The sequence below is a fragment of the Sminthopsis crassicaudata genome, chromosome 3, assembly GCF_048593235.1.
Source record: "Sminthopsis crassicaudata isolate SCR6 chromosome 3, ASM4859323v1, whole genome shotgun sequence".
Lineage (NCBI taxonomy): Eukaryota > Metazoa > Chordata > Mammalia > Dasyuromorphia > Dasyuridae > Sminthopsis > Sminthopsis crassicaudata.
The window spans coordinates 522,120,383-522,146,710 of NC_133619.1; the positions used below are offsets into that span (position 1 = coordinate 522,120,383).

At 35.4% G+C, this 26,328-nt stretch overlaps 1 protein-coding gene across 2 annotated transcripts in view; it reads left to right on the top strand.

The window, feature by feature from the left end:
- Positions 1 to 480: 480 nt before the first annotated feature.
- The window catches only part of ZW10 (zw10 kinetochore protein), a 38,563-nt gene continuing 12,715 nt past the window's right edge, over positions 481 to 26,328 (top strand). The window contains exons 1-10 of one of the 2 annotated variants that reach the window (XM_074304221.1): positions 554 to 660; positions 2,873 to 2,961; positions 6,482 to 6,616; positions 12,657 to 12,758; positions 12,916 to 12,993; positions 13,121 to 13,280; positions 17,843 to 17,992; positions 18,812 to 19,003; positions 25,002 to 25,165; positions 25,687 to 25,869. In XM_074304221.1, the coding sequence (XP_074160322.1) occupies positions 6,497 to 6,616; positions 12,657 to 12,758; positions 12,916 to 12,993; positions 13,121 to 13,280; positions 17,843 to 17,992; positions 18,812 to 19,003; positions 25,002 to 25,165; positions 25,687 to 25,869 (1,149 nt within the window). In that variant the 5' untranslated portion in view covers positions 554 to 660; positions 2,873 to 2,961; positions 6,482 to 6,496. Of the gene's footprint in view, positions 661 to 2,872; positions 2,962 to 6,481; positions 6,617 to 12,656; positions 12,759 to 12,915; positions 12,994 to 13,120; positions 13,281 to 17,842; positions 17,993 to 18,811; positions 19,004 to 25,001; positions 25,166 to 25,686; positions 25,870 to 26,328 lie in introns of both variants that reach the window. The other variant, XM_074304220.1, reaches the window with a different exon arrangement.

Below are 26,328 nucleotides of genomic sequence, written 5' to 3' on the forward strand. Positions count from 1 at the left end.
ACAAACGATGCGAAAAGGATGGATAACCGTTACTCGGAGATGCTGTCAGCCGTCCAAGGGATAACTTTTCACCTATCAGATTTTGTAAAATAATTAATATCTAATGAAAACGAGGTGTATTTGTCTTTAAAATGTGTCGGTTTGCTTAGGGTCTCTGGAAACAATTGCATTTGGGTTTTCTATTAGCTAACTCACATTCCCTCCCTCCCGTCCTCCCTCCCTTCCTTCTTTCTTTCGTATGAAAAGAGCGGGAATCGCTCAGAGATTTAAAAGGAATTGACTCAAGGAAAAATAAACGCAACGCGTCCCTTTGCTATTTGATTACAACAGGACACCGTGAAGCCCACAAAGAGCCCGGTGGCGCGTTGCTTCTCGGGAGCTGTAGTTCAGCTTGCACCTGGGTTCAGCGCGCTTTGAACTGGAGAGACTCACTTTCCCAGCAGGCTGTGCGTGACGGACTAGAGGCGGGACCGGGGCTGTTGCGCTGGCGCGGGAGGCGGTGGCGCTCTCTGTGGCTTTCCCGGGGAATCGGGGTCGGCGGTCTTGGGTGGGACTATGTCTTCGTTTGTGACTGAAGTGCTGGCGCATTCAGGACGTCTGGAGAAGGAGGATCTAGGTACTCGGATCGGTCGCTTGACCAGGAGGGTGGAGGAGATCAAGGTGAGAACGGGCGTGGGGAGGGGTGTGGGCTGATGTGCAGGAAGGAGGCGGCAGGGTTGGCCAGGCTGGGGGTGGTGTAGTCCGACTAGGTGGAAAGGGTCGGCAATTGTGGGGTAGGGAGGAAAGTGGATATAAATTGGGGGAATGGAGGGGATAGAAAAAGAGTCAGAGTAAGGGAAAGGAGAATTTAGTGAATGTCAAGTTAATTAGCGTTTGTTAAGCATTGGCTGTCTATATCCCGCAACAGTTTTTTCGTATATATTTGTTTGCACGGGGTCTTCCCCATTAGGTTTAAAATCCTCTGAGACTTTTGCCTCTTTGCATTCCCAGCGCTTAGCTTAGCTCCTTGACTCATGTTGTGCTTGTCAATCTCGTCTGACTGCCGGTGACCCCATTGAGGGTTTTCTTGACAAAGACGCTGGAGCGGTTTGTATTTCCTTCTCCAGCTCATCTGACGGTGAGAACACGGAGGCGCGCAGGCGAAATGACTTGCCCAGGGTCACCCTGCCATATGTGTCCGAGGCTGGACTTGGCCCCGTGCCTCCTTCACTCAGGGCCCGCTGTGTATCTATTCTAACACACTGGCGTCTTAACTTAAATTTTCTAAATCTGGCCTATCATTCTAGCGTGTTGGAGGTTTTTTTGGTTCTGACTCTTTACTCAGTGTGTTATTTATCCTCCTAAGTTTGTGTCATCTGCAAATATCACATAACTGCTACCTATGTGCTCATTTGAATCTCTGTCTCTGTCTGCCTCTTTGTCTCTCTCTCTCTCTCCCTCCTCCTTCTTGCAAAGTCAATCGGGGTTAAGTGACTTGCCCAGGGTCACACATCCAGGAAGTGTTAAGTGTCTGAGACCACATTTGAACTCGGGTCCTCCTGACTTCAGAGCGGGTATTCTTCTCACTGCGCCATCTAGTTGTTCTTCATCTGAATCTTTCATAAAAACATCAAACTATTTAGATCTCTATTAAATTATACTGGAAACTTCTGTCCAGGTCGACATTGACGCTACTATTCCAGTTGTCTCACCGATTCTGAGTTAGACCATGCATCTCTCCATCTTGTCTGAAGGTTAAAGTGTGAGATAATGTTAATAGCTAGGCCTGTCCCATTATCTACCTGCCAAGTTAGTAACTCAATCAAAAAAGGAAATGAGGTTAGTATGGCATGACTTATACTTAATGAAACCATACTAGCTGTTTATGATCATTGCTTCCCATTGTAAATGCTCCCCAGTCACCCCTTTAATAATATGCTGAAGACTTTGGTCAGGAATTAAATTTAAGCTCACCAGCCTGAAGATTCCACCCCTTTCCAAAAAAAAAAAATGGGGGGGTCATTTAATCATCTCCAGTGCCCTGGTAGCCTTCTTCTTTGCCCTGATATTAGTAAAAAAAAAAAAAAAATCATTGACAGTTTCAGCAATCATATCTATCAATTCTTTTGGTATATCATATGTATCCTAAGGTATGATTTATCTGTGGCCTTTTGACTTAAAATCCAGGACAAACTACTGCTTTCTTACTATATATGCTTATTGGAGTTTAACTCCTTGTTTACATTTTTTTTTTTTTTTTGCATGTCCCACTTGGAAGATTATTCTTCTTGATCAAGAAAACAAATAAAGCAAGGGTGTCTCTTGTTATCATTCCATTTGTGAGATAAATGTTCTGTCCTATCTTTGATTTTTCTCTTGTCTTCATTCTAGCTAAAAAAGCCCTTTTTGTTGTCTTTAACATATAATCTTCAGTTTTGGTTCTTTTTGAATCTAGTATTCTGGGCATTATCTGTTGTGAAGCTTTTCCAGCTCATTCCTGTCTTTACTATTTACTCTTATATTTATGTGCGTATTATTTCTGTTTTGATAAAATTTAAGTTACTTAAAGAAGTGGTATGTATTTTGTGTTTTTTTTTTTTTTTTTGCCTTGCACAGCACTTTACTAATGTTAGGTACTAAATGATATTTGTTAGAATTGGAGAAAATTGAAATTAGAGTCAGGAAGACTCTTAGATTTGGAAAAGAACTCATAATTTATTTATTTATTTATTTAATAATAGTAGCTTTTTATTTTTAAGAATACATTCAAAGATAATTTTCAGTATTCACGCTCGCAAAACTTTGTGTTCCAAATTTTTCTTCCTCTCCTCTTTCCTCCTTTAGACAACAAGTAATCTAATATAGATTAAACACGTGCAATTCTTCTAAACAGATTTCCACATTTTTCATGCTGCACAAGAAAAATGAGATCAAAAGGGAAAATGAGAGAAAAAAAAACCCCAGCAAACAACAACAGAAAAGGTGAAAATACTATGTTGTGATACACATTCAGTCCTCATAATACTCTCTCTGGATGCAAGTGTATTAGAATTGGCCTGAATCGTCTCATTTTTGAAAAGATCTAGTTCCATCATAGTTGATCATCACATAATCTTGTTACTGTGTGTAATGTTTTTTTGGTTCTACTCACTTCACTTGTGTCAGTTCATGTAAATCTCTCCAGGCCTTTCTGAAATCATTCTGCTGATCACTTCTTATAGAACAATAATATTCCATTGTATTCGTATACCATAACTTATTCAGCCATTCCCCACTGATGGACAACCACTCAGTTTCCAGTTCCTTGCCCCTATAAAAAGGGCTGCTACAAACATTTTTGCACATGGGGTCCTTTTCCCTTTTTTATGATCTCTTTGAGATACCATCCCAGTAGTGAGGCTTCTGGATCAAAGGATATGCACATTTTTATAGCCCTTTGGTCATAGTTCCAAATTGCTCTCCAGAATGGTTGGATCAGTTCATACCTCCACTAACAATGTATTAGTGTCCCAGTTTTCCCACATGTCATCCAACATTTATCATTATCTTTTCCTTTTATCTTAGTCAATCTGAGAGGAGTGAAGTGGTATCTCAGAGTTGTCTTAATTTGCATTTCTCTAATCAGTATGATTTAGAGCATTTTTTTATGACTAAAAAAGGCTTTAATTTTGTCATTTGAAAATTGTCTATATTTTTGACCACTTATCAATTGGAGAATGGGATGTTTTATACGTTTGAGTCAATTCTCTATGTACTTTAAAAATAAGGCCTTTATCAGAAACTTTGGATATGAAATTTTTTCCCCTGTTTTCTGCTTCCCTTCTAATCTTAGTTGCATTGATTTTGTTTGTACAAATTTTTAAATTTAATGTAATAAAAATTATCCCTTTTGCATTTAGTAATGTTCTCTAGTTCTTCTTTGGACATCAATTTCTTTCTTCTAGAAGTCATTTAGCCCAGCCTACAGTGGCATAGAAATTCCTCTTGAAAAGGTCACCCAGGAGTAATCATCCAGGTTCCATTTGTAAAGGAGGAAATGACTAAGTATTTCCATAACTCCTCCTTCTGTACCTGACATTGGGTAAATTGATTTACAAATTTTTCTTTTGATGACCTCTATTGATAGGGACTTATTGTTTCCTATGACTGCCCTTTTCATTTTTGGCAGCTTGATTTTGGAAAGTTTATTCTTGTGTAGAATAAAATGTGCCTCTAAACAACATAATGCTTTTGTAAAGCTTATATAGAATAATAGAACTCAAACTACTGCTGAAAAACATTAATACCATGATATAGAAATATTTGTTTTTTTCTGGTATGAAGTTAACTTACTGTAACTTCTTTACCATCACTTATGTAACCATTTTAAAAGGTTTTTTCATTGATTAGGTATATAGAAGTGTGGCATTTTTGAATGAGCATTACAACTGACCGATAACTGCCTCAGGATCTTTCATTTAACACACTGTATAAATTGTCCTTTATTCCCCCCCATTTGTTTTTCCAAATAATATTTTAAGTTATGTGAGAGCATGCATACAATGAAAAAAAAGACACCTATTCAATAATGATGAGTGTATTGATTTTAGAGAAACATGGAAAGACTAGTTTGAAATAATTAAGAGTGATATGAGTACAACCAAGAAAATGTTGCATACAGTAAACAGCAATATTTAGAATGATTTTGAGTGAATATGTCATTTTGTCTATTATAAATACTCAAATTAACTATTGAGGACATATGAAGAAAAATGCTATCTGCATCCAGAGAAATAATTGATAAATAGAAGTATGTATAGAGTAATTTTACATATGTAAATTTTTTTTTGATGGTAGTCATCACTAGATTGGGTTAAGTAGGGAGAGAAGGAAAATAAAGAAATTTATATAATAATTTTGTTGCATATTTGAAAGGAATAGCAAGTTGTGCATAGTAGATTTGCAGTTTCATGTACAATCATATTTTTTACTGGATTATGTTATGGAAATACTTGTTTTATTCCATAAATTAAAATTTTTTAAAAAAGGAAAAAAGCCTTATAACTATGTTTGATTATGTTTTGTAAATACAGTTTGCATTTCAGAACATTTTTCTTGTGTGCATTGTAAGGTGCCATCTTTTCAAAGAGAAAACTTTAAAACCTTAAAAAAAACTCTTTAGCCATATTGCTTATACTAATGCAGTTGATTTTGGAACTAGTATAATACTTTTACATATTTCCTCTTTGCATGTCACTTAATTAGCCCAGTTTTAGCTTTTTGAAATCTTTTTGGATCTCAAATTGATCATCATCATATTAGTTATCCTCCCAACTTATCATTATTTGGGTAGTTGATAAGTGTAACATCCATACTTTTGTCCAAGTTGTTGATAAAAAATATTGGATGTTATTAACTTAGGGACAGAGCCCTATGACATTTCATGTTCAAGTTGGCTTTGATCCATCAATCGTGACTCTGGGTCTGGTTTTTCAAACAGCTTTAAATCCACCTATTTCCTATCTCCTAGCCCATACTTTCCTATCTCATACAAAAGTATAGAGAGAAATGTTGTTAAATGCTAAGCTAAAATCTCAATATACTTGTTCTACTGCATTCCTTTCATTTGTCAGTCCAACTAACTTTGTCAGAAAAGGAAATGAAGTTAGTCAGGTATGACGTGTTCTTGATAAATGCATCGTGATGCATCATGTCATTTTCTACATGTCAGAAACTATTTCTTTAGTGATGCATTCCAGATTTTTTGCTTGAACTAAAATTCACTAGGATGTCTTGTGCAGATTCTACTCTCATTACTTTTTTATTTTTAAGATGAGACTTTTGCCCTTATCCAATCTGGTATTCTCTCTTCTCTCCCTTTTCTCCCCCCTCTCCCTCCTTCCTCTTCTCTTCTCTACCCTCCCCCCAGTTTTTTAAAGATCTTTTATAACAGCCTAATGGTAATATACTAGGATATAAAACAATTGGGCATTGAACTCTTTGGGAACAATTACTCTACTACCCCTTTTATCTTGTCTTTTCCTTTCAAATGAGGGGGTATACCCTTTACCTTCCTGAATCTCAGTTTCTTAATCTGTAAAATGAGAGTAATAATACTTATTCTGGTTTTTTCATGATGTTGTGAGGCAAATATTTTTGCAGGGCAAACAAAAGAAAATTAATTGTGTATTCCCTTTTACATGAACAAATGCATAACTGAAAATTGGTTTTAATCTGAGCTTGTTTAATTCAAAATGAGGCCTTTTGAATTTGGTTCTGTATTTTGCTTCTCTAAATGTTTAGATAACTTTTGGCCAGCGTTAGGTATCAAGTGATCCCCTCTATCCTGTTAAATTTGTCCTGTGAACTTTAAGTTTGGGAGAGTTAAAAGACCTTGACCTGAAAAAGAAATGGGTAATTGTCTGGAAGTTTCCAGGATAAGAGAGACCTTGGTGGAAGATAATTCTTATAGAAATCCTAACTCCACAATAATCTTCAGTGATCTTTTCATTTTGCATTGCAGGGTGAGGTGTGCAGCATGATCAATAAGAAGTATAATGAATTTTTGCCCAGCATGCAAAGTGCCCAGGACTTGGTAACCCAGGTTGATGAGCTGTGTGATGACATTGATCTGCTGAAGTCCAGGGTGGAGAGTGAGGTAAGGACAGTTCAGTCTGCCAACCTGACACCTGGCTCATTGGGGAAGGTGGGTTGTTCTAACTTGAAGTTTCCCCAAGCAGGCGGTGGCCCCTTGGTGCTTCAGCTTCTATATCTGTGACATAATGGATTTCCCCAGATAATTCCTTCCTACACTAAACTTCTCTAATTGTTCGGTAAAATCCTTGTCCAAAGTGAAAAATGAATGAATGAGTGAAAGCATTTATTAAGTGTTTACTGTGTGCTAAATTTTGGAGACATAAAAAGAAAAGTCAGACAGTCATTACTTTTAGAGAGGGACTCACATTCTAATGGAAGGTTTTAGCTGTGAATCTGATGGAAAAGTCCTATGGTTCTTGGGTCCTATGGGCAAAATAAATGGTAATACCTCTTCTTTAGTTATCATTTCCACTGATAAAATCATATCAGTTTCTGCTGCTAGACTGTTCTATGGTGCCAAGGACTTTCTTTTCTGGGTCTTCGCCAGCTGTGACCACAGCACGTGCAAGCAGCATCTCTTGGTTGCTTGCCATGGTGATAGCTGGTGGCCCTGGCCTGGAAGCATTGCTGATCCCAAGGCTCAGGCTTAAAAGGGAGATAACTGGCAAGGTGATCTGACCTGCCTTGTACGTGTTGCTGTTTCTTACAGAGCACGTGGGTGGTACAATAACAATGGAAAAAGTATTGGACATTAGTCAGGAAGATAAATTTAGATCAGCCTCAGGCACTTTTGAGCTGTGTGATCCTAGGCAAGGCATCTTGGTCTGCCTTGGTTTTCTCAACTGTAGAATGGGGATAATAATAGCAGCTCTCTCCCAGGGTTGTTGTGAGGGTCAAATTAAATAATAATTGTAAAGCATTTAGCACAGTGTCTGGCACATAATAGATGCTTAAGCTTCTTTAATTTAAGAATAAAAGTGTTTCTGTTGATGCATTCTCAAAACAAGTTTGAAAGTGGAACAAATAATATTTTGTATTTTGTGGTGCTTTTATTTTCAAAACATTTTTACATGAATTATCTTTGGCTTCAAGAAGAAATAGGCAAATAGGCAAAGAGAGAGAAACTAAAGAAAGCATTTCTCGGTATTGATATGTGTTCTGTGGTCAATGCAGATTCAACGGAGTACAGCTTTCTGTGTTGGAAGCAGTATATTCAATAGCAGTATATCAACATTTGCTTGAGGGTCCCTTGCGAGAAGTAGGCTCTATACTTTCCAAGGCAGTCATTTTATATTTGGAGAGTTCTGAGGTTAGCAAATTTTCCCTTAACATCTTCATCCTTTATTCCTAATTCTGCTCACTAGGGTAAGTGAAACAAGCCTAATCTTGTCCAGTAATTGAAGGCATCTGTTATGTTTCCTGCAAAAGATTGTCTTCTCCAACCCCATTTTCTTCCAACTAATGCTTGTAGTTTGATTTTTAGGTCCTTCACCACTGGTTGTCTTCTGTAGCCTATCAGTTAAACAATATTTTCCAGAAGTCTTCTGACTAGAGCAGGATACGACAGGACTGTTAGCTCTGTGGTCTCAACACTATTCCTCTTTTAATGTACCCTAAAATCTTACCAGTTTTTTTTTTGGGTTCATTAATATAATCTTGATATACATTGTATTTACAATCCATGAAAACTCCCAAGTTTTTTTCAGACAAACTGCTGTGTACCTGTAGGGATTTTGTACTTGTGGAGTTTGTTTGTTTTTTTGGGAATGTAAAGGTAAGAGTTTACATTTATTCCCTTTACATTTCATTTCATTAGACTTTGCTCAGTGTCCTATTGTCTCCAGGTTTTGTGGGATTATGATTCTCCCATCCAACATGTTTGCTGTGCTTCCCAATTTAATATAATTGCAAATTTAGTAAATATATTCACTTTTATCTTTATCCAAAGAATTGAGTATAAAGTAGCACTGGACAAGGCCAAGCATAGATCTCTGGGATTCTTGTCTAGAATCCCCCTTCCAGGTCAATTTTGAATTATTAATGGTACAGATTTAGGTCCTTTGAAGGTCAGTTCAGTTAGGTCCTTAGGCAATCTAGGGCAATAAACCGAAGACCTGAAGGGCATTGCCAGTTCTGAATCCACTTGAATTAAACTGCTGTCAGGCTAACAACATCCATTTTGATCAACAAGAATAGCATGAGACACTTTGTCAAATGCTTAGGTGAAATTTAGGTAAACAGTATTTTCTGTTACTCTAATTAGCCATCTAAGTAACCATTTTCAAAAAGGAAATGAGCTTAGGATGGATGACCTGTTCATGATGGAGCTGTGCTAGCTCCTTATGATAGATACTTGGTTATTTTTTTGTTGTTATTCACTAATGATACCTTACCTTAATATTATTTATTAATTTTTTTAACCTGGAATTTTAGCAGAATCCAAATCAAGTTTATTTGCTAATAGTTTACAATTTCTATATTCTTTTTGAAAATTGGGACATTAGTCTTTCTCCCATTATTTGATCCTGTTTTATATCATCATCTTACAGAGACTTTTAGCAGTGGCTAACCAATCACATCTGCCAGTTTTTAGTTCCTTAAGAGGTGTTTTTTCTGGGACTGGACACTTGAACTCATCAATAATAGCTAGGTACTTTATGACTACATAGTTGGCAAACATTTATTACAAGACTAGTGTCTCTGAGCCTGGCTTTGGGGATACAGAAACAGAAGGAAAAATAGACTTTGCCTTCAAGGAACTTATAACTTAAAGTGAGAGACAAAACCATAACTCAGTGCAAGATGACCTGAGGAGGGAGAGATAAGCACAGGCCTGAGCTCATGGGATGCTTTGTGAGGGAAATGGTGGTTGAGCTGATTCTCAAAGGGAAGCTCAGGATTCATAGATAAAAGAAAGGAGAGGAACCCAGGCCTGGCAGAGAGCTGGGAGAGCAGCACATAAAGGTTTGTTTTTAATTTCTAACCCACACACTCCCCTTGGAAGAGAAGACAGAAGCTAAGAGTTGGGTGACATTACTTCCTCTATGATCCATGATCTTGGGGTGCTTAGGACACTCCCAGCAGGTATCTGGGCCACTCCCAGCAGGTACACTGTCCCTGCCTTGATCCTCCCCTTTCTCTAGTCTCCTCCCTCTGGATTTTTTTCTTTGTTCCGGTCCTGTCCCTGGTATTGATTCCCTGCACTTTTTGACCTTTGACATTCTTTGACAGCCTTTCTCTGACACTTTTGCACTCGTGACACTAATCTTACATGAGTGTTTCTCATCCATAGCTTTTGCCTTCAGTTGTCAGTCACCTGTGCTCTTAAGGAATTCAGTTTTCTTGTTCCAGACTTCATAATCTTTAGCAATGCTTCATTAATTCCTTATGATATAGTATAATTTTTATCCTAGTGAATTACAAGAAGTGAGTAGTAGTTGTCTAGTCTGACAAATCTTAGGAAGTTCTTTGTCACATCTTAAATACATGTCTTGGGAAGACAGGAGGCCCTTTTCTTGTAACGGCTTGACATATAGTTGCCTTCATAGCTCTCAGCTGGAAGTCTCCAAGTCACCACAACTCATTTGTTTTTCCTCTGACCTTTTCTGGATTATCTCTCACCTGACCTTACTTGTGGATCCTTATTCCACAAAAGACAAAGAAAGAACTGCTTTCTTAGCAAGTCCAGGGCCCTCCTCTTCAGAAACAGCCTTATAGCTATTACTTAACTGCAAAGAGTTCTATGCTCCCTTTTCTCTTTCTTCTCTTTGTGACATTTTCCCACCTTCCATTCTCCTGACACAGGTCAGAATCCTGCCTGATCTCTTAAGATACCTTTTTTTCATTTTGATATTGATGTCCTCATTTCATTAAAAAAAAAAAAATTCTCCTTGAAAACCCAAAGGGTAGATGATAGAAGTTCAAAAATTCTTCCTGTTCTCTATAAGTAAAGTCTGCGGCCTTTGTTGTCCTAGGTAGTAGCTCTCCTGGAAGATCTGTGGCAAATTCCTTGTGAAGATCTCTTCCATTCTAACTTGCTGACATCTGTACAGGCATACCAACTTCCTTTCCTTTGTCTTATGCCAATTTATTTTAGCCTTCTCCAAGTTTCCTTCTAGTCTTGCTTTTCAAATTCTATTTTCTTTTCCCTTTATCTTGAATCATTTTCTTTGGCTTCCATTCAGATCACAATTATTATCTCCTTTAATCTTAACAACAACTCAGGGAGGGAAGTGCTGTTATTAACCTCATTTGAGGAAGATGAGGCAGACACAGGTTAAGGGCCTTGTCTAGGCTCTCACAAATAGAAGGAGCTTGGGACCTGATTCTAAGCCCAGCATTCTATCCACTGTACCACTCTGCATTGTAATTGTCCTAAAAAAGTCAGCTGTATAAGTATCAGATTGGAGAGGTGAAGCAAGATAGACGTTAATGGTGGTAATAGTTCCTCTGTACAGTGTGGTACTGCTTCAACCAATATTGTTCTGTTTAAAAAAAAAAATTAAACAAATTTAAAATTTATTCTGAACTTAGCAAAGATCACATAAATTAGGCATTTCTATTTATATAGTATAACAGAAAAAGAAGAATGTACATGAAGCTGTGTGATCTTTTAAGTTTAGTTTGCTTTTCCTTTTAATTATATAATGTAGCTTTCAAAACTGCCCTGCTTGCCTGGGCTTCTTTCTTTCTTTTTGCAATGCTTTCTTTACTTCCCCTTTCCCTTCCACTTTTATTTCTTTTGGCAAAACCAAAACCAAACATACACAAAGCTCTTGGAATAAATATTCATAGTCTATCAAAACAATCCTGCATCTTATCTAAAAATGTATGGCTTTTTGCATCTTGGCTTTATCATCTCTCTGTCAGAAAAGATAGTACATTTTAGAAGTATACTGATAAGTTGGAATGTTTAGTCAATAGCAGTTAGCTTGGAATGAAGCCCAAAATGATGTTCCAAGGGGATCCATTGAAGTGGCTGTGGAAGAGAGGTTATCAAGAGGCATAATAGCCATCTTCCTGTATTTAAAAAGATTACCATTATAAAGGAGAATTTAAAAATTTTGAAATCAGAGAAAAGAACTAGGACCTATGGTGGGGTTACTGAAAAATGAGTTTTGGCTTAGTATGTGGTAGAACTTCTGACAGTTAAGAGTTGCCCTCAATGGAAAGGGCTGTCTTCAAGGTAAAGTTATTTCCTCATTTGTGATGATATGGATTAAAAGGAAGCTGATCATTTGTCAGGAGTGTTGTAGAGGGAACTCATTCTTTAAGTAGGCCTTGGATTAGATGACCTCTGAGTTCCATTTGAAGCTCTAATATTCAATCATTGCTCATTAGTTATATAAAAATCACTGATCATTAGAATTATGACCTTGAGATACTAAAGAATATTTAATCCTTTAAGAGATTAATTATGTGTTTTGCATAGCAGAAAATAGGGCTAAATACATTTTAGAAAGATTTTCAAAACAGTATTTGAAATAAATACATTTTTGGTAACTCAACTAATCAGAAAATTGACTTCACAATACTTGATTCAGCAAACTTTCATCAATACTTTGAAAACAACTGTGAATTAATTCATTTACGTGATCATTTTCTTTATCAATGCTATTTACCAGTCCCACATGCTTTAGACAACTTCATAAATTGCTGTGGCCTAAAATAATAACTATTTTTGGACCACATTTTTGGTCCAAAGATACTCCAAAGATAACTAGGTAAGTCTTCTAAGTTAAAGACAGGGTATACACTGGGTTTCTTGAAGAATTTTCAATTTGTTAGGTTCAGTAAATTGCTGTTGCTTAGCTGGCAGAGTATTCAAGAGCTCAGATTCAACTCCATGCCAACTCAAAGCATTAACATTAGATTTACTTGTTGAAATGAATTTTTAATTAGATGTAGAATGTTTTGTAATCCTGGTATAATTCAAGTGATGTTATTGAAATGCATTTCCCCATACTTACACCTTTTCAAAAGTATGTGTTAATTTAATAGTGTTTGCATTACAAATGAGTTAAACTACTTTAAAATATTATGTTACACTGGTGATGGATGGTACAGTATAAAAGGATATGTATTTTTGAAATGCTGATTAGGTACAACAGGACCTTCATGTATCCATTGCGGAATTTACACAACTGAAGCAGCAGCTGGAAAGAGACACAGTGGTCCTGAGCATGCTTAAACAGCTTCAAGAGGTACATTTGGACTGTGAATTTTTTGGGGGGGAGTAGTAGAGGGATTCCTTCATTTAATGAGCCTTATTGTTGAGGGAGCCTTTTTGGTTTTTTGAATTCTGGAAAGCTAAAAAGACTAAAATACCTAGTCACTTATATAAGTCTTTTTTTCTCACAGTTTTCCACTGCCATCGAAGACTATAATTGTGCCTTATCAGAGAAGAAATATGTTGCTGCTGCTCAACACTTGAAAAAGGTACTAAAGGATTTCTCTTCAAAATGGAAGCAATGTTCTTTTAAATTAGCTTTGTTTTGTCAGCATAGAAAGAATGTTTTAATTTCTTTGGACCAAATTGTTTAACCAGTGTCCATTTTATCACCAGGCACAGAACTGCTTGAAGTCGTTAAAATCCAGGAAAGGCTTTGAATTACAGATTTTCAAATCCCTCAGTGTGGAGCTTACAATCCAAAAGCAGAACATACTCTACCACCTTGGGGAGGAGTGGCAGAAGCTGGCTGCATGGAAGCTTCCTACATCCAAAGGTGATGTTCTTCTTCCAGGCCAGCCTTGCTTCCCTTTTGCTTTGGAAATCTGATCTGTGTTTTTTTATATTAAAGGAAGAGAAATGGTAACTTGTTCATCCAAGGTACTTATTGAATACTTAGTCAATTAGCCCATGATATTGAGGAGGATGCCTAGAGAATGAGATAATCTGGGTTACAGTCTCAGCTCTGCCATTTGCTATGTGTGTGTCCATAAGCAAGTCATCCCTCCCTTCTGTGCTCAGTATGTACCTCTGCAGAGTGTGCCAAGTGCTCACTCTTCCTACTTGACAAGGTTATTGTCAGGACCAAATAAGATAAAGTAAGTAGAAGTGCTTTGGACAATAAAGCACCTTATAAAGTGAGTTGTTATTGTATGAAAGAAATTGTAACTCTATATTCTTTTAACTTCTCTCCCTCTTCTCAAAAGAAGTTTATTATGGAGCTAAGTAAACCAGGCAGATCCATAAGAAGGGGTTTAGTGGTAATGTAGAGGCAATTTTGTTAATTCCTTTCAGTCACGTCTGACTCTTCATGACCCCATTTGGAGGTTTTCTTGGCAAGGATCTTGGGAGAGTTTGTTGTTTCCTTCTCCAGCTTATTTACAAATGAGGGAACTGAGCAAAACAGGGTTAAATGGCTTTACTTTCAGATCACAGTCAGGATCACATGGCTAATAAGTGGTTTGAATTCAGGTCTTCTTAACTCCAGGCCTGGCATTGTGTCTATTACACCACCTAACTGCTCAATCAGCAAATTGGTCAGTAAGAGCTTAGTGACTAAGGCATAAGTAGACTGCTGGTCTATGCTGATGGTGAGAAGCTTACTGTATCATTTGGGAGATAATCCAGTTGGCAAATGGGAAAAAAATGAAGAGAGTAAAAGTCCAGAAAAAGAAGAGAGTAGTGAGATAATGAAGAATGGGAAAGATTTGGGCAGAGTGGAAATGGAATAATATTCCTTCTGGAAACTATCACATAAACAAGGATTATTTTACTCTAACTAAAGGAGATTTACATGTCATTTTATAATTGAGGAAACTGAGGCTTAGGGAAACTAGGTTAGTCACCTCTGATGATAATCATGTATCCATGATGATATCCATGCAGGACCTTGATTTGTGGTATCCTCCCCTGTAAGGTGACAGAGTTGGACTAGGTTTTTTTTTTTTTTTTTTCCCCTGAGGTCCCTTCAGCTATAGGTCTATTACCCTTTGATTTAAGGAAAGGAATGCTAGAGAAAAAGAGACTTGACAATAGTTTAGGCATCAGAGTCAAAGCAAGCCATGGGATTTAGAGTTGGAAGGGATTTTAATGGTCTTGTCCGACACCTTTTACAGCTGAGAAAACAGAATCCCAGAGATTTTAAATGGTTTATCCAGAATCAGGTAGTGAGGAACAGTACCTATTCTTTATTATTTGTTAAAATTAAATAGGGTGTAACATCAGATTGTGAAGTGTTTTCAATTCACAGTTTTTAAAAATAGTACTTGAGCCTTTATGTAAAAACTCCTTTACATAAATGAGGTATTATGAAAAGACATTCATTCTACTGCAACATTTTCCTGCATCCAAATTATTGATATTAAATTAAGTCTTCATTCTTTAGAAGAAATGTAATTATTTTTTCATATCATTACTCACTCTAAAATTCTTCCCATTTATTTTAGATTAGATATTTTGAAGGAAAGGTACCTTTAGGTTTCTAGGTCTTGTCTGCTGAGTAGATCTGCCTCACCAGAAGATGTGATAGAAATCAGGTTGAATTCTGTGTCAGTTACACACTGTAACAATACAGTCTTGTTTTACAGGGTATTAGGACAACATAAAGGAAATATCAAAGAAAAATTGAAGCTTAAAGTTTCATTTTCTTTATGTATTCATTCAACAACATTTATAAGCATCTGTTGTATTCCTAACTTCATCTTTCAGCTTTTAATGTAAAAAAAAAGTCACTTTGTTTGAAATGATGAAAAAAATATGAGGCATTCTGATATCACAAGAACAATATGATCATGCCTGTATTTCTTATATTGTTTCATGACTCTTACCTTATTCTGGGCAGATCTGTACTTTCTTAGAGAGCATGAATAGCAGTTCTCTGAATATATAAATTAGGATCCTGGAGAATTTTGTTGGTGCTAGAAAGGTTCTTAGAGATCATTTAATCCAATATGATCAGTTCTTTTTTTTTTTTTTTTTTTTCCACATGTGGGTCATTTTCCCTCCTTTATTATTTCCTTGGGTTTCAGATCCAATAATGGCACTGCTGGGTCAGAGGGTATGGATAGTTTGATAGCCCTTTGGGGATAGTTCCAAATTATTTTCCAGAATGGTTAGATCATTTCACAACTCTACCAACAATGCATCAGTGCCCAGTTTTCCTGCATTCCCTCCAACATTTATCATTAATTTTCCTCCTCATGTTAGCCAATCTTAGAGGTATGAAGTGGTAGGTCAGAGTTATTTTAATTTGCATTTCTCTAATCAATAGTGATTTTTTTTTTATTATTAAAGCTTTTTATTTACCAGATACATGCATGGGTAATTTTTTAGCATAGACAATTGCAAAACCTTTTGTTCCAACTTTTCCCCTCCTTCCCTACACCGCTTCTCCCAGATGACAGGTTGACCAATACATGTTAAATATGTTAAAGTATATGTTAAATATATGTATACACATCCATACAGTTAATTTGCTGTACAAAAAGAATCAGACTTGAAATAGTGTACAATTAGCCTGTGAAGGAAATCAAAAATGCAGGTGGACAAAAATAGAGGATTAGGGTTATTCTATGTAGTGGTTCATAGTTATCTCCCAGAGTTCTTTCGCTGGGTGTATAGCTGGTTCAGTTCATTACTGCTCTATTGGAACTGATTTGGTTCATCTTATTGTTGAAGCGGGCCACATCCATCAGAACTGATCATCATATAATATTGTTGTTGAAGTATATAATGATCTCCTGGTCCTGCTCATTTCACTCAGCATCAGTTCATGTAAGTCTCTCCAGGCCTTTCTGAAATCATCCTGCTGGTCATTTCTTACCGAACAATAATATTTCATAATATTCATATACCACAATTTATTCAGCCATTCTTCAATTTATGGACATCCACTCAGTTTCCAGTTTCTGGCCACTATTAAAAGGGCTACCACAAACATTCTTGCACATACAGGTCCCTTTCCCTTCTTTAAGATCTCTTTGGGATATAAGCCCAGTAGTAATACTGCTGGATCAAAGGGTATGCACAGTTTGATAACTTTTTGAGCATAGTTCCAAATCATTCTCCAGAATGATAGCTTTTTATTTTCAAAATACATGCAAAATACATTCACTATTGTAAAATCCTGTGCTCCAAATTTTTTCTCCCACTTTCTCCTTAATCCCTTCCCCCAGAGAAGCAATCCAATAAATGTCAAACATGTGCAATTCCTCCACATATATCTCTACAACTATCAGGCTGTGTAAGAAAAATCACATCAAAAAAGGAGAAAAAAATGAGAAAATAAAAAGCAAGCAAACAACAAAAAAAAGGTGAAAACACTATATTATATTCTATATTCAGTCCCCATAGTCCTCTCTTTAGATGCAGATGGTTCTCTTCATCACAAATCTATTGGCATTGGCCTGAATTACCTCATTGTTAAAAAAAGCCACATCTGTCAGAATTGATCATTGTATAATTTTGTTGTTGCTGTGTACAATGTTCTCTTAGTTCTGCTCACTTCACTCAACATCCGTTCATGTCAGTCTCACTCTCCAGGCCTTTCTGAAATCATCCTTTTGGTCATTTCTTACAGAAAAATAATATTCCATTACATTCATATACCATAACTTATTCAGCCATTCTCCAACTGATGGGCATCCACTCAGTTTCCAGTTTCTTGCCACTACAAAAAGGGCTGCCACAAACATTTTTGCACAGTGGGTTCCTTTCCCTCCTTTAAGATCTCTTTGGGATATAAGCCCAGTAGAGATACTGCTGGATCAAAGGGTATGCACAAGTTTGATAACTTTTTGAGCATAGTTCCAAATTGCTTTCCAGAATGGTTGGATCCGTTTACAATTCCACCAAAAATGCATCAGTGTCCCAGGCTTCCCACATTCCGTCCAACATTTGTCATTATCTTTTCCTGTCATTTTAGCCAATCTGAGAGGTGTGTAGTGGTATCTCAGAGTTGTCTTCATTTGCATTTCTCTGATCAATAATGATTTAGAACATTTTCTCATATGATTAGAACTGGTTGTAATTATGATCAGTTTTTAAAGAGAAGGAAATTGAGGCTCCTGTGAAGGAAGCTAAATACCTTGCCTTGATCATATAACTGGTCATGGCAGACATAGGATCTTGACCTCTTTCTAGTGCTCTTTCCATTATATCATTCTCTTTTCTGCCTGGTTGTGGTACAAGTTCATGTTGCAACTTAATCTCATTTTTATATGGAAAGAGGACCACATTGATATGCCTTAGTCTTCCCCTCTGGGAAATGCTTGCAAATGGTAAATATTTGGTAGTTGCATCTGTGTGATGGCTCATGATGTTTTGCTTTTTTCTTTGAAGTTAGCAGCTTGGAATCTGTCCTACAGACGGAACTTCACTTGTGTACTGAACCTTCCCAGAAAGAAGATGAAGCTCCCTCCCCTCCTATCAGTTCTATATTGTTGGCATTTGCTCTTGTTGGCGAGCTACACACCAAACTTAAATCCTTCAGTAAGTTGGAGATCTTGTTTCTTGTGAATGAAATCTCAAAAAATCTTAACAGAAGAAAGAAGATGATGAAAACTAAAAGAAATTCTCTATGATGAGTCTGCTTTGTGGAGCATGGGCCTAAGTCCTGGGGTTCACCCAAGTAGAATTGTCCTGAATTGTTCATATCTTCCTTTAGGCCTAGCTCTTTTGTCATTTATTCCTGAAGATTGATTTATTTGTTTATCAGAAAATTTGTTGTACTTTAATACCTCAAAAGCCTGTGATTTTAACAGTATAGGTACTGACTGCCAGTCCTCTATGCTTTTGTGGACTATTTAGGAAACTGTAGGGACCAAAACGATTCATCACCAGATATCTGTCTGGTGGTGAGCTTCTCTAAGCCTGTTTAGGGCTTAGATGCTGATGTAGTTCTTCATGAGCTCTATACTCAGAGCATTTCCAGGTTGATCTTGTATCTGCTAGAACTTAATGCTTTATTTGTATAGTCTTTGTAAAAAAGACTTTAGGAAGGTCACTTTAACTCTGTATATTTCAGTTTCTTCAACTATATGTCATCTTCCTCAAAGAATAGTTGAGGAAAAATGCTTTTCATACTTTAAAGTATTATATAAATGCTAGTTACTACTATTAAGTAAAAATCAGTAGATAGCCCAGGAAACTCTAATCAGTAATGTCCTGTAATACTAAGGGATAATAGCAGATGGATTTGTCTTTATGTAATTTAACTCTCCTTTGTTGAAATGCTGATTTTTATAAATCTCTTTTAGCGAATTAACAATTTTAGTAACTTTAAAAACATCTTTATTTTTGTTTTTTTAGGCCAGTTGCTGCTGAAGTACATCATTAAGCCCCTGGTATTTTATCCATCCCTCCATGCCCTGATTGATACCCATCCTGATACAGTTGTCTTTCGATTTGAATCTGTAGCAACTGAGTTGGAACATTCATCTCCACCTGAGGTATTTACAAAGATCAGACTGGTGCTGGAAGTTCTTCAGAAACAGCTGTTGGGTATGTAGCCTGGAAACATCTCTTTACTTTGGAACAGGGTGCATTGGCTCAATTAGGTGTCACAGTGGATTGGTCTCCAGGCCTGAAATTAAGAAGCCTTGGCTTTAGACACTTATTAGCTTTATGATATTAGGCAAGTTATTAAACCTATTTGCTTCAGTTTCCTCATCTGTGAAATGAGTGTAATAACAGCACTTACCTCCTCAGTATTATATAAAACCTTGCATTATATAAATGCTAGCTATCATTTTTAGTTATTTTTAAAAGATTCCTAGTCTCCAAAGTTGGACACATACCAAGGTCTGAATGTACATAGGGAATGGGAATGTGTGTGGGGAAGTAGAAGGGTGAAGGGGTAGTGGAGAGGAGGATGGGAATTGTGCCCCTGGAGTAAAGGAACCTTTCTTTCTTTTCCTGCATCACAGAATTATCAGTATTTAAAATTGTAAGTCTCTAGCAGTGTCATAAGTGTACAATATAATCATAATCTACTTAATGGAACTTATTGATGAAATTAGGTGAAATACATTATTAATCAATAGACATTAGATGCCTACCCTTTGATTACAAAGGAGGGTCAGTGTTTTGTAAGAAAAATGTTGTAAATGGTCAGTGCCAATGTGAGAATTTGTTTGTCGCATCGTATGCATTTGTTATATTTTTATTTTATTGTACAATGGTAGGAGAGAAGTGGGTAGGTCAGATAATAAATAAAATGGGGAAGAAAGGTGGGATCAGATAAAGAGATTCTATGATAGCTCTTTATTCTTGTTCATAATCTATAATTCATCCAAATAGAATTGCCTTGAATTTTTCACCTCTTTATTGAGCCAGCTTCTTTCTTTGAATATTAACTTGTGAAGATTAGTTAGTTTTCAAGTGAGGGTTTGATAATAATACATTCATGATGTTATTTCTTAACTACATTGGTTGAGGTAATGTTATGTCGAATATACTATTATATTTGCTATTATACATGTATCTTAAGCTCTTAGTTATTTATCATAGTCAGAAACTTCTGCTTTAACTACGGGAAAATAAGAAATGAAATGTCCATAATGGGAATGGGATAAATAAATGGAATGTTTCAGTGAAAGCACTATCATTAAGAACTGTGTGCCTAGAATATGGAAAGCCAGTCCTTTGTAAACTTTTGATTCACATCAGCAACATTCAGTTTACACTGAAATTGTAACTGATATTTTTACATGGTATGATTCAGTAGCACATTTGAAACACCTCCTGCCACTTGATGTGTGTCCTGGTCACTCTGTTGCCAAAGTCACTTTTGGAAGGTTTTGCTTTGGTGCTCTTAACTTAGATTCTTTCTTACTTTGCTTTTGTCTTTTTTTTTTTTTTTTTAAACTTTTCTCTATGCCATCTTGTTGAACAATGAAACACTTATAAATTGAGAAATGTAAATCATAGACGGATGAATTTGCCTTTTTGGAATTAATAAACTGTGAGTTCTTGTGAAAACATTATCTACAGAGGCAGCTTGATGATGGAGCGGATAGAGTACAGGCCCTGAATCAGGAGGACCTGAGTTCCTTTCCAGTTTCAGTCACTTAACACTTACTAGGTATATAATCCTGAGTAAAAAAAAAAAAAAAAAAAAAAAAAGGGGAAGCAGTATCTACCAGAACCTGTCCTGTAATTTTGCAGGTGTGCAAAAGGCAAAAGGCAAAAGGCAAAAAAAAAAAAAAAAAAAAAAATCAAGACTGAGAAATTGCAAATCTGTCTCTATGAGATCTCCCTTTCTTCATTGCTTCACACTGATAATTTGAAGCTCTGTGAATTTTCAATATTTAAAACATAGTTCCATAAGCTGTTGAAAATTATTGGAAGCATTAATAGTGATGTATAAATAGGTCTCTGAATGGATTAATTTACTCAGCAAACATTTATTAAATGCTTACTACAAAAACATTTTAGAGATTTAGATATTGAAATTATCCTTGCTATTTATATAGGACACTGGGCTAGATAGGATTTGTTAAGCAATTTTTATGACAATCTTCTGTGACACACCTTAAGTACTATATAAATGCTAGTTATTACTATTAAGTAAAAATCAATAGATAGCTTAGGAAACTCCAGTGAGTATATTTCTATAATAATGGGTGATTATAGTAGATGGATTTGTTTAATTTATAAAACCCCTCAGTTTTGGCATGAGAGGAATAATAAGAACTAAAATAAGTAGCTATAACAAGATTAATGTAAAGAATGTATTTGTAGTTCTAGTTTTTTGTTTCTTACTTTTATGAAATTATATGAACCTAAAAACATGTAACATCAAAGTGCTAATGACCCAAGTATTGGACGTGCCATAAAAAGAGAATAGTTTTCTTTGTACATCTTAATCTACTCCCTCCCAATTTTGAGAAAAAAATCAAAAAAGTTAATATCCTGTGTGTACTCACCCTTCTTGGCACACACACCTTTTATTCTACTTCTAAAGAACTGCTCCTACTTCAGATTAGGCTACTTTAAGCAAAATGAGCTTTGTTGTTACCTGAACAGGATTAAAAGAAAGAAAGTTATTCTGGCTAGAAGAATGGTAAAGATAATGAACAGGATTAAAAGAAAGAAAGTTATTCTGGCTAGAAGAATGGTAAAGATTATATATATATATATATATATATATATATATATATATATATATATTTTTTTTTTTTTTTTTTTTTAATCATCTTGTTTATCTTTGACACCTTAGAATCTTACCAGGGCTAAGAATGTAGGACCTTTGCCATTCCCTGTTATACTTCCTGCAAATCTTCTGATATTTCTACTTTTGTAATTTACAGATTTGAAAAGAAAGAATATCTTTCCTACTGAGTACCTACTGAGCCAGACAAAAAAGAAAGATGGTTCCTTCCCTCAGCTAATAATCCAATGGGGGAAGACAACACATAAGAAATCTGAAAAGTGGGGGCTGGCAAGCATTGATATTCTGGAAGGTTGTTATGTGGAAGAAAGATTAGATTTGTTTGGTTCTGGAAGATAGTGTAGCTAATGAATGGAAGTTATTTCTGTACAATATAATGAAAAACATCATTTAAAAAATGGATTGGTCACCTCTTGAGGTAGTGAATCCCCCGTGATTGGATTTCTTCAAACTGAATGGTGGTTTGCCATGAATGTTGTAGAGATTCTGTGTTTTTTGTAGGGGTTGCAGTCCTGAAGCCCTTTCCAACTCTGATGTTTGATTTGAACCTTTTTTTTTTTTTTTTTTTTTTTTTTTGATTATCATCTTATATGTCTTTGAAGTGCTAAATAAATGTTCATTAAGGATTCTCTTTAAAAACTTTCTAATAGCTCTGCATTTCTGGATGCATACAAAGGCCACATATATAATAGCCACGTTCCAGGAATGTTATAGAAAACACTGGATATTGGATAAGAGATTAGATTTAATTTTCAAGGTTATTTCCATCTCTGACTCTCTGATCTCCTATTTAGATTATAGAGTGAATCATAAGATCATAACCATCTCATTTTATCGAAAAAGAAACTGATGTTTGGCTAAAAAAGCTGCCCAAAATTGCAAGTGGGAGAGTTGGGATTTGAACTTTGGTTCTCTGATTTCAAATCTAGCCCACTTTCCACTATACCACATTTCCCCAGCCTTTTTTCTTTCTTTCATGTACAATTTCACATAAAATAATGTTTTGCTCTAAAATGAAAAATTGTTGTGGAAGAGGAGAAATATTAGGAGATTTAGGTTATTTTTTCCTCCTGTGGGTGTGGATTTGGTATTCTTTAGTCAATGAAGGTGAAAATCTCAAAGAAAAATGAGGATTGCCAAAGATATTAACCAGATTGGGATCTAGTTGTTTACATCATGATGTTTTCCTTTTCTTTCTCTCTCTCATCAATTTTAGTATTGGAAGAAATTATAAATAAATAATATAACATATGCCTATAATTTTCACTGGGGATTTTCAGGACTCCCAAAGGATTACTTCTACAATCAGTCGAGTCACAAAGTTTGTGAATTAGTAAAAAAATAAAACAAAAAAAAAATCTTTTTTTACTATTGTAAAATAGTAAATTGGGATACTGTAGTATTTGAACTTGGGATGTTGTATATAACCCAATGGAAAAGGTAATTGTGGTCAGAAAAGGCAAAAAGACAAACAGGTCATGTGGAACATCATTTCACTCAAATATATTGCCTAATTATTGGCCAATAAGTTTTTATCTTTTTATTTTTTTGGTCTGAGACTTATATATTTGTTGTAGCAATTTAAAATTGAGTGTTTAAATCTTGTGAGCTGGACTATTTCAATAGTTTCCTTTTTAGTCTCCCCTGCCTCAAATCTCTTCCCTGTTCCAGCCTTCTTTCATGAAATTGCCAAAGCATTTATCTTTCCCATACTCAGTAAACTTTAGTGTGTCTCTGTCGCCAGTAGGATAAAATATAAACTTCCCTTGGTTTTTTAAAGCCCATCACAATCTGGCCTCAATCTGCGTTTTCAATTTCATTGTCAATATGGGTGATATGCGACGTTAAGATACGTATGAGGGTATTTCATTGCAATAAATAGTAGCAAGTCAGAATAGTTTGACACCAAGAACAGAGATGCCAAAGGGACTGCAGTAGAATATTAGACTCTTTCCCATGTGCTAATGTTCAGTCAAACTGACCTTCATTTTTCATACATGATACCTCACATTACTTTTCTGTACTTTTGCTGTGAATACTCCCATGCCCATAATCTATTTTCTTTTTATCTCCATTTCTTAGAATCCCTTGTTTCCTTCAAGACTGTGGTTATATACTGCATCTTTTACACAGTGCCTTTTTTGATCTGTTCAGTTGATAATACCCTCTCACCAAACTACATTCAATTTGTTTTGAATATATTCTGTATATAATTCTTCATATGTACATATTATTTCTCCTGAAAGAATGTAAATCTTTGGGAGGCAGTAATTGTCTCATTTTTATATTTATATCTCTAGCACAATGTCTGGCACATAGAATATTGCTTTCAAAATTCTTGTTGATTATTACAACATACATAATGAGAGCTTGATTTACCTTTATAGGTAATATATGGCATCAGGTGAAACAATAGCTAGATCTAGGTTCACCATTTTTTTTTTTTTTAATTTTGAGTAGAGATAAGTAGGAGTCTTTTGGCAAGATGAATTTAAAAATGGGAATGAGGATGGCATGAGAAAAAAAGACAAACAACATAGTTAAAGAAAACTTTATCGATAATTCTTTTAGACATTACTAAGTAACTTGGAACTCATGAAATTTGAAGATACAGTTATTACTACAAAGCCCAATAATGCTACAAATATTTGTTATACTCTTTGGCCCCAAATAATTAACACTGTAATGCAAGTAAGAATGCAAGAATGTTGGAAAACAGTTATTAGAATAGGGTTATAGTTTAAGTGAATCTATTCACTTATTCAATAAACTTGATATTGTGCTTTTGACAAATTAATAAAAAGGAGTACTCTTTAATAATGTTTAATTAAATAGATAACACCAAGATGGGGCAGAGATGCTGGAATAGATGTGGAAATTGAAGAACAGTTTGGTAAATAAAATTTATCGCCTTAGCAATTGGAGTGCAAATGTCATCAAATACCTAATATGTCAACTTAAATAGCAGCACTTATATACACTTGCGGAACCAAATTACAGTTCAATGATAGATGGTTATTATGTAGTTGGCTTATGCCTTATTTTTAGTTATGCTGTTTGAAGAACAGATTTCTTAGGGCAACAAAAATATAATAATAGTAATCGTGGAAAATACATTGTCCATCACAGTCAGTCTAAATGGTGGTAGAATTGTCTGAACTGTTTCTTTCCTTCTATCTACATTCACCCACTCACTATCTTAACTTAGAAAATTCTAGAAGACTAAAGGAAAGGGGAAATTGGATTAAAAAACAACACAGGAATATGATATAATTTCTTGCCTTGATGTTTGCTTGTAAAGATAATACTTTTTTCTTTTGAATTTAGACTTGCCTCTTGGTGATGACTTGGAAGATGAAAAATTATCTAAGATTGTATTGGCAGAGATTGTGGGTGACATGATCTGGGAAGATATGTCTGAGTGTCTCATTAAAGATTGTTTGGTTTATTCCATTCCAACAAACAGCAGCAAGTTAGAACAATATGAAGAGGTAAGAACAGAGATGACAAAGGAGTTTTAGTAAACTGTTGGTTGCTATAGATAAATTTTTTTTCTTATAATTTATTGTAAATAAAGAGGATCTTTAAATGAACAAAATTATTAATTGTAAACAGAGTAAAATTCATTATGATATTTTCCCTCTTTGATTTTTCCTCTCTCTTTTGGACATATGTTTCCCTGGTTATAGAGTTACTAATCAGAGTCTTTTAAATAGTGATACTTTTAAAATGTTTTCTAGTTGTGAGATAGCTCTTACTTGTTTTCATCATTTCATAAAATTCCAAAATATACCCATGCATTTTAAAGATCTTTTCAACCTAGAAATTGTAATCAATGATATTTACAAATAGTTTACTTTTGATAAAAAGCTCTAAAATGACCAGGTTGATGAGTCGGTCATACCTTCTCTCCATGTGCTGGTCATTCTCTTTTGTTGTTTTGTTTTGATTGAAATTTTGCTTTGCTTTACTTTTTAATTTTTCAGTCTCTCTCTGTCTTTCTTCCTCTTAGGTGATACAGTCCACTGAAGAATTTGAAAATGCTCTTAAAGACATGAGATTTTTAAAAGGAGATACTACTGATTTGTTGAAATATGCCCGTAATATCAATTCTCATTTTGCTAACAAGAAGTGCCAAGATGTGATTGTGGCAGCCAGAAACCTAATGACTTCAGAGATTCACAATACTGTAAAGGTGCCAGTATTAGAATTTTTATGGTATATTTGGGAAGCAGCTAATTGGGGGAAGAAGTCAGTTGACCATTCTTAAGTTTTTGTTCAGGTTGGTATGATATTTAGAAATTTATTTCAGTATACACATATGACAAATGTGCATAGGCCTACACAGTTATGAAGTCCCATGATTGCAGCATTTTGAAATAAACACAAGCTCCATTAGCTCTCAGGTTTATGACTGTTCAAAAGGAAATTCATGTGGTTTTTGTAAGGTACTAAAAATTACCCTGAGAGAGTGTTAAAGATTGTAACTTAGATTTAAGATCATTTAGTTCCTTCCACATCATATTTTTTTAATCAAATATCTACTGAGTGCCCCTACTTATGTACTTCTTAAAGCCAATTTTAATAAAATAGAACTTTTTCTTAGGATAAAGAGGAGTTTCTTTGGTTTAGATGTTGGTTTTTGTTTCCACTG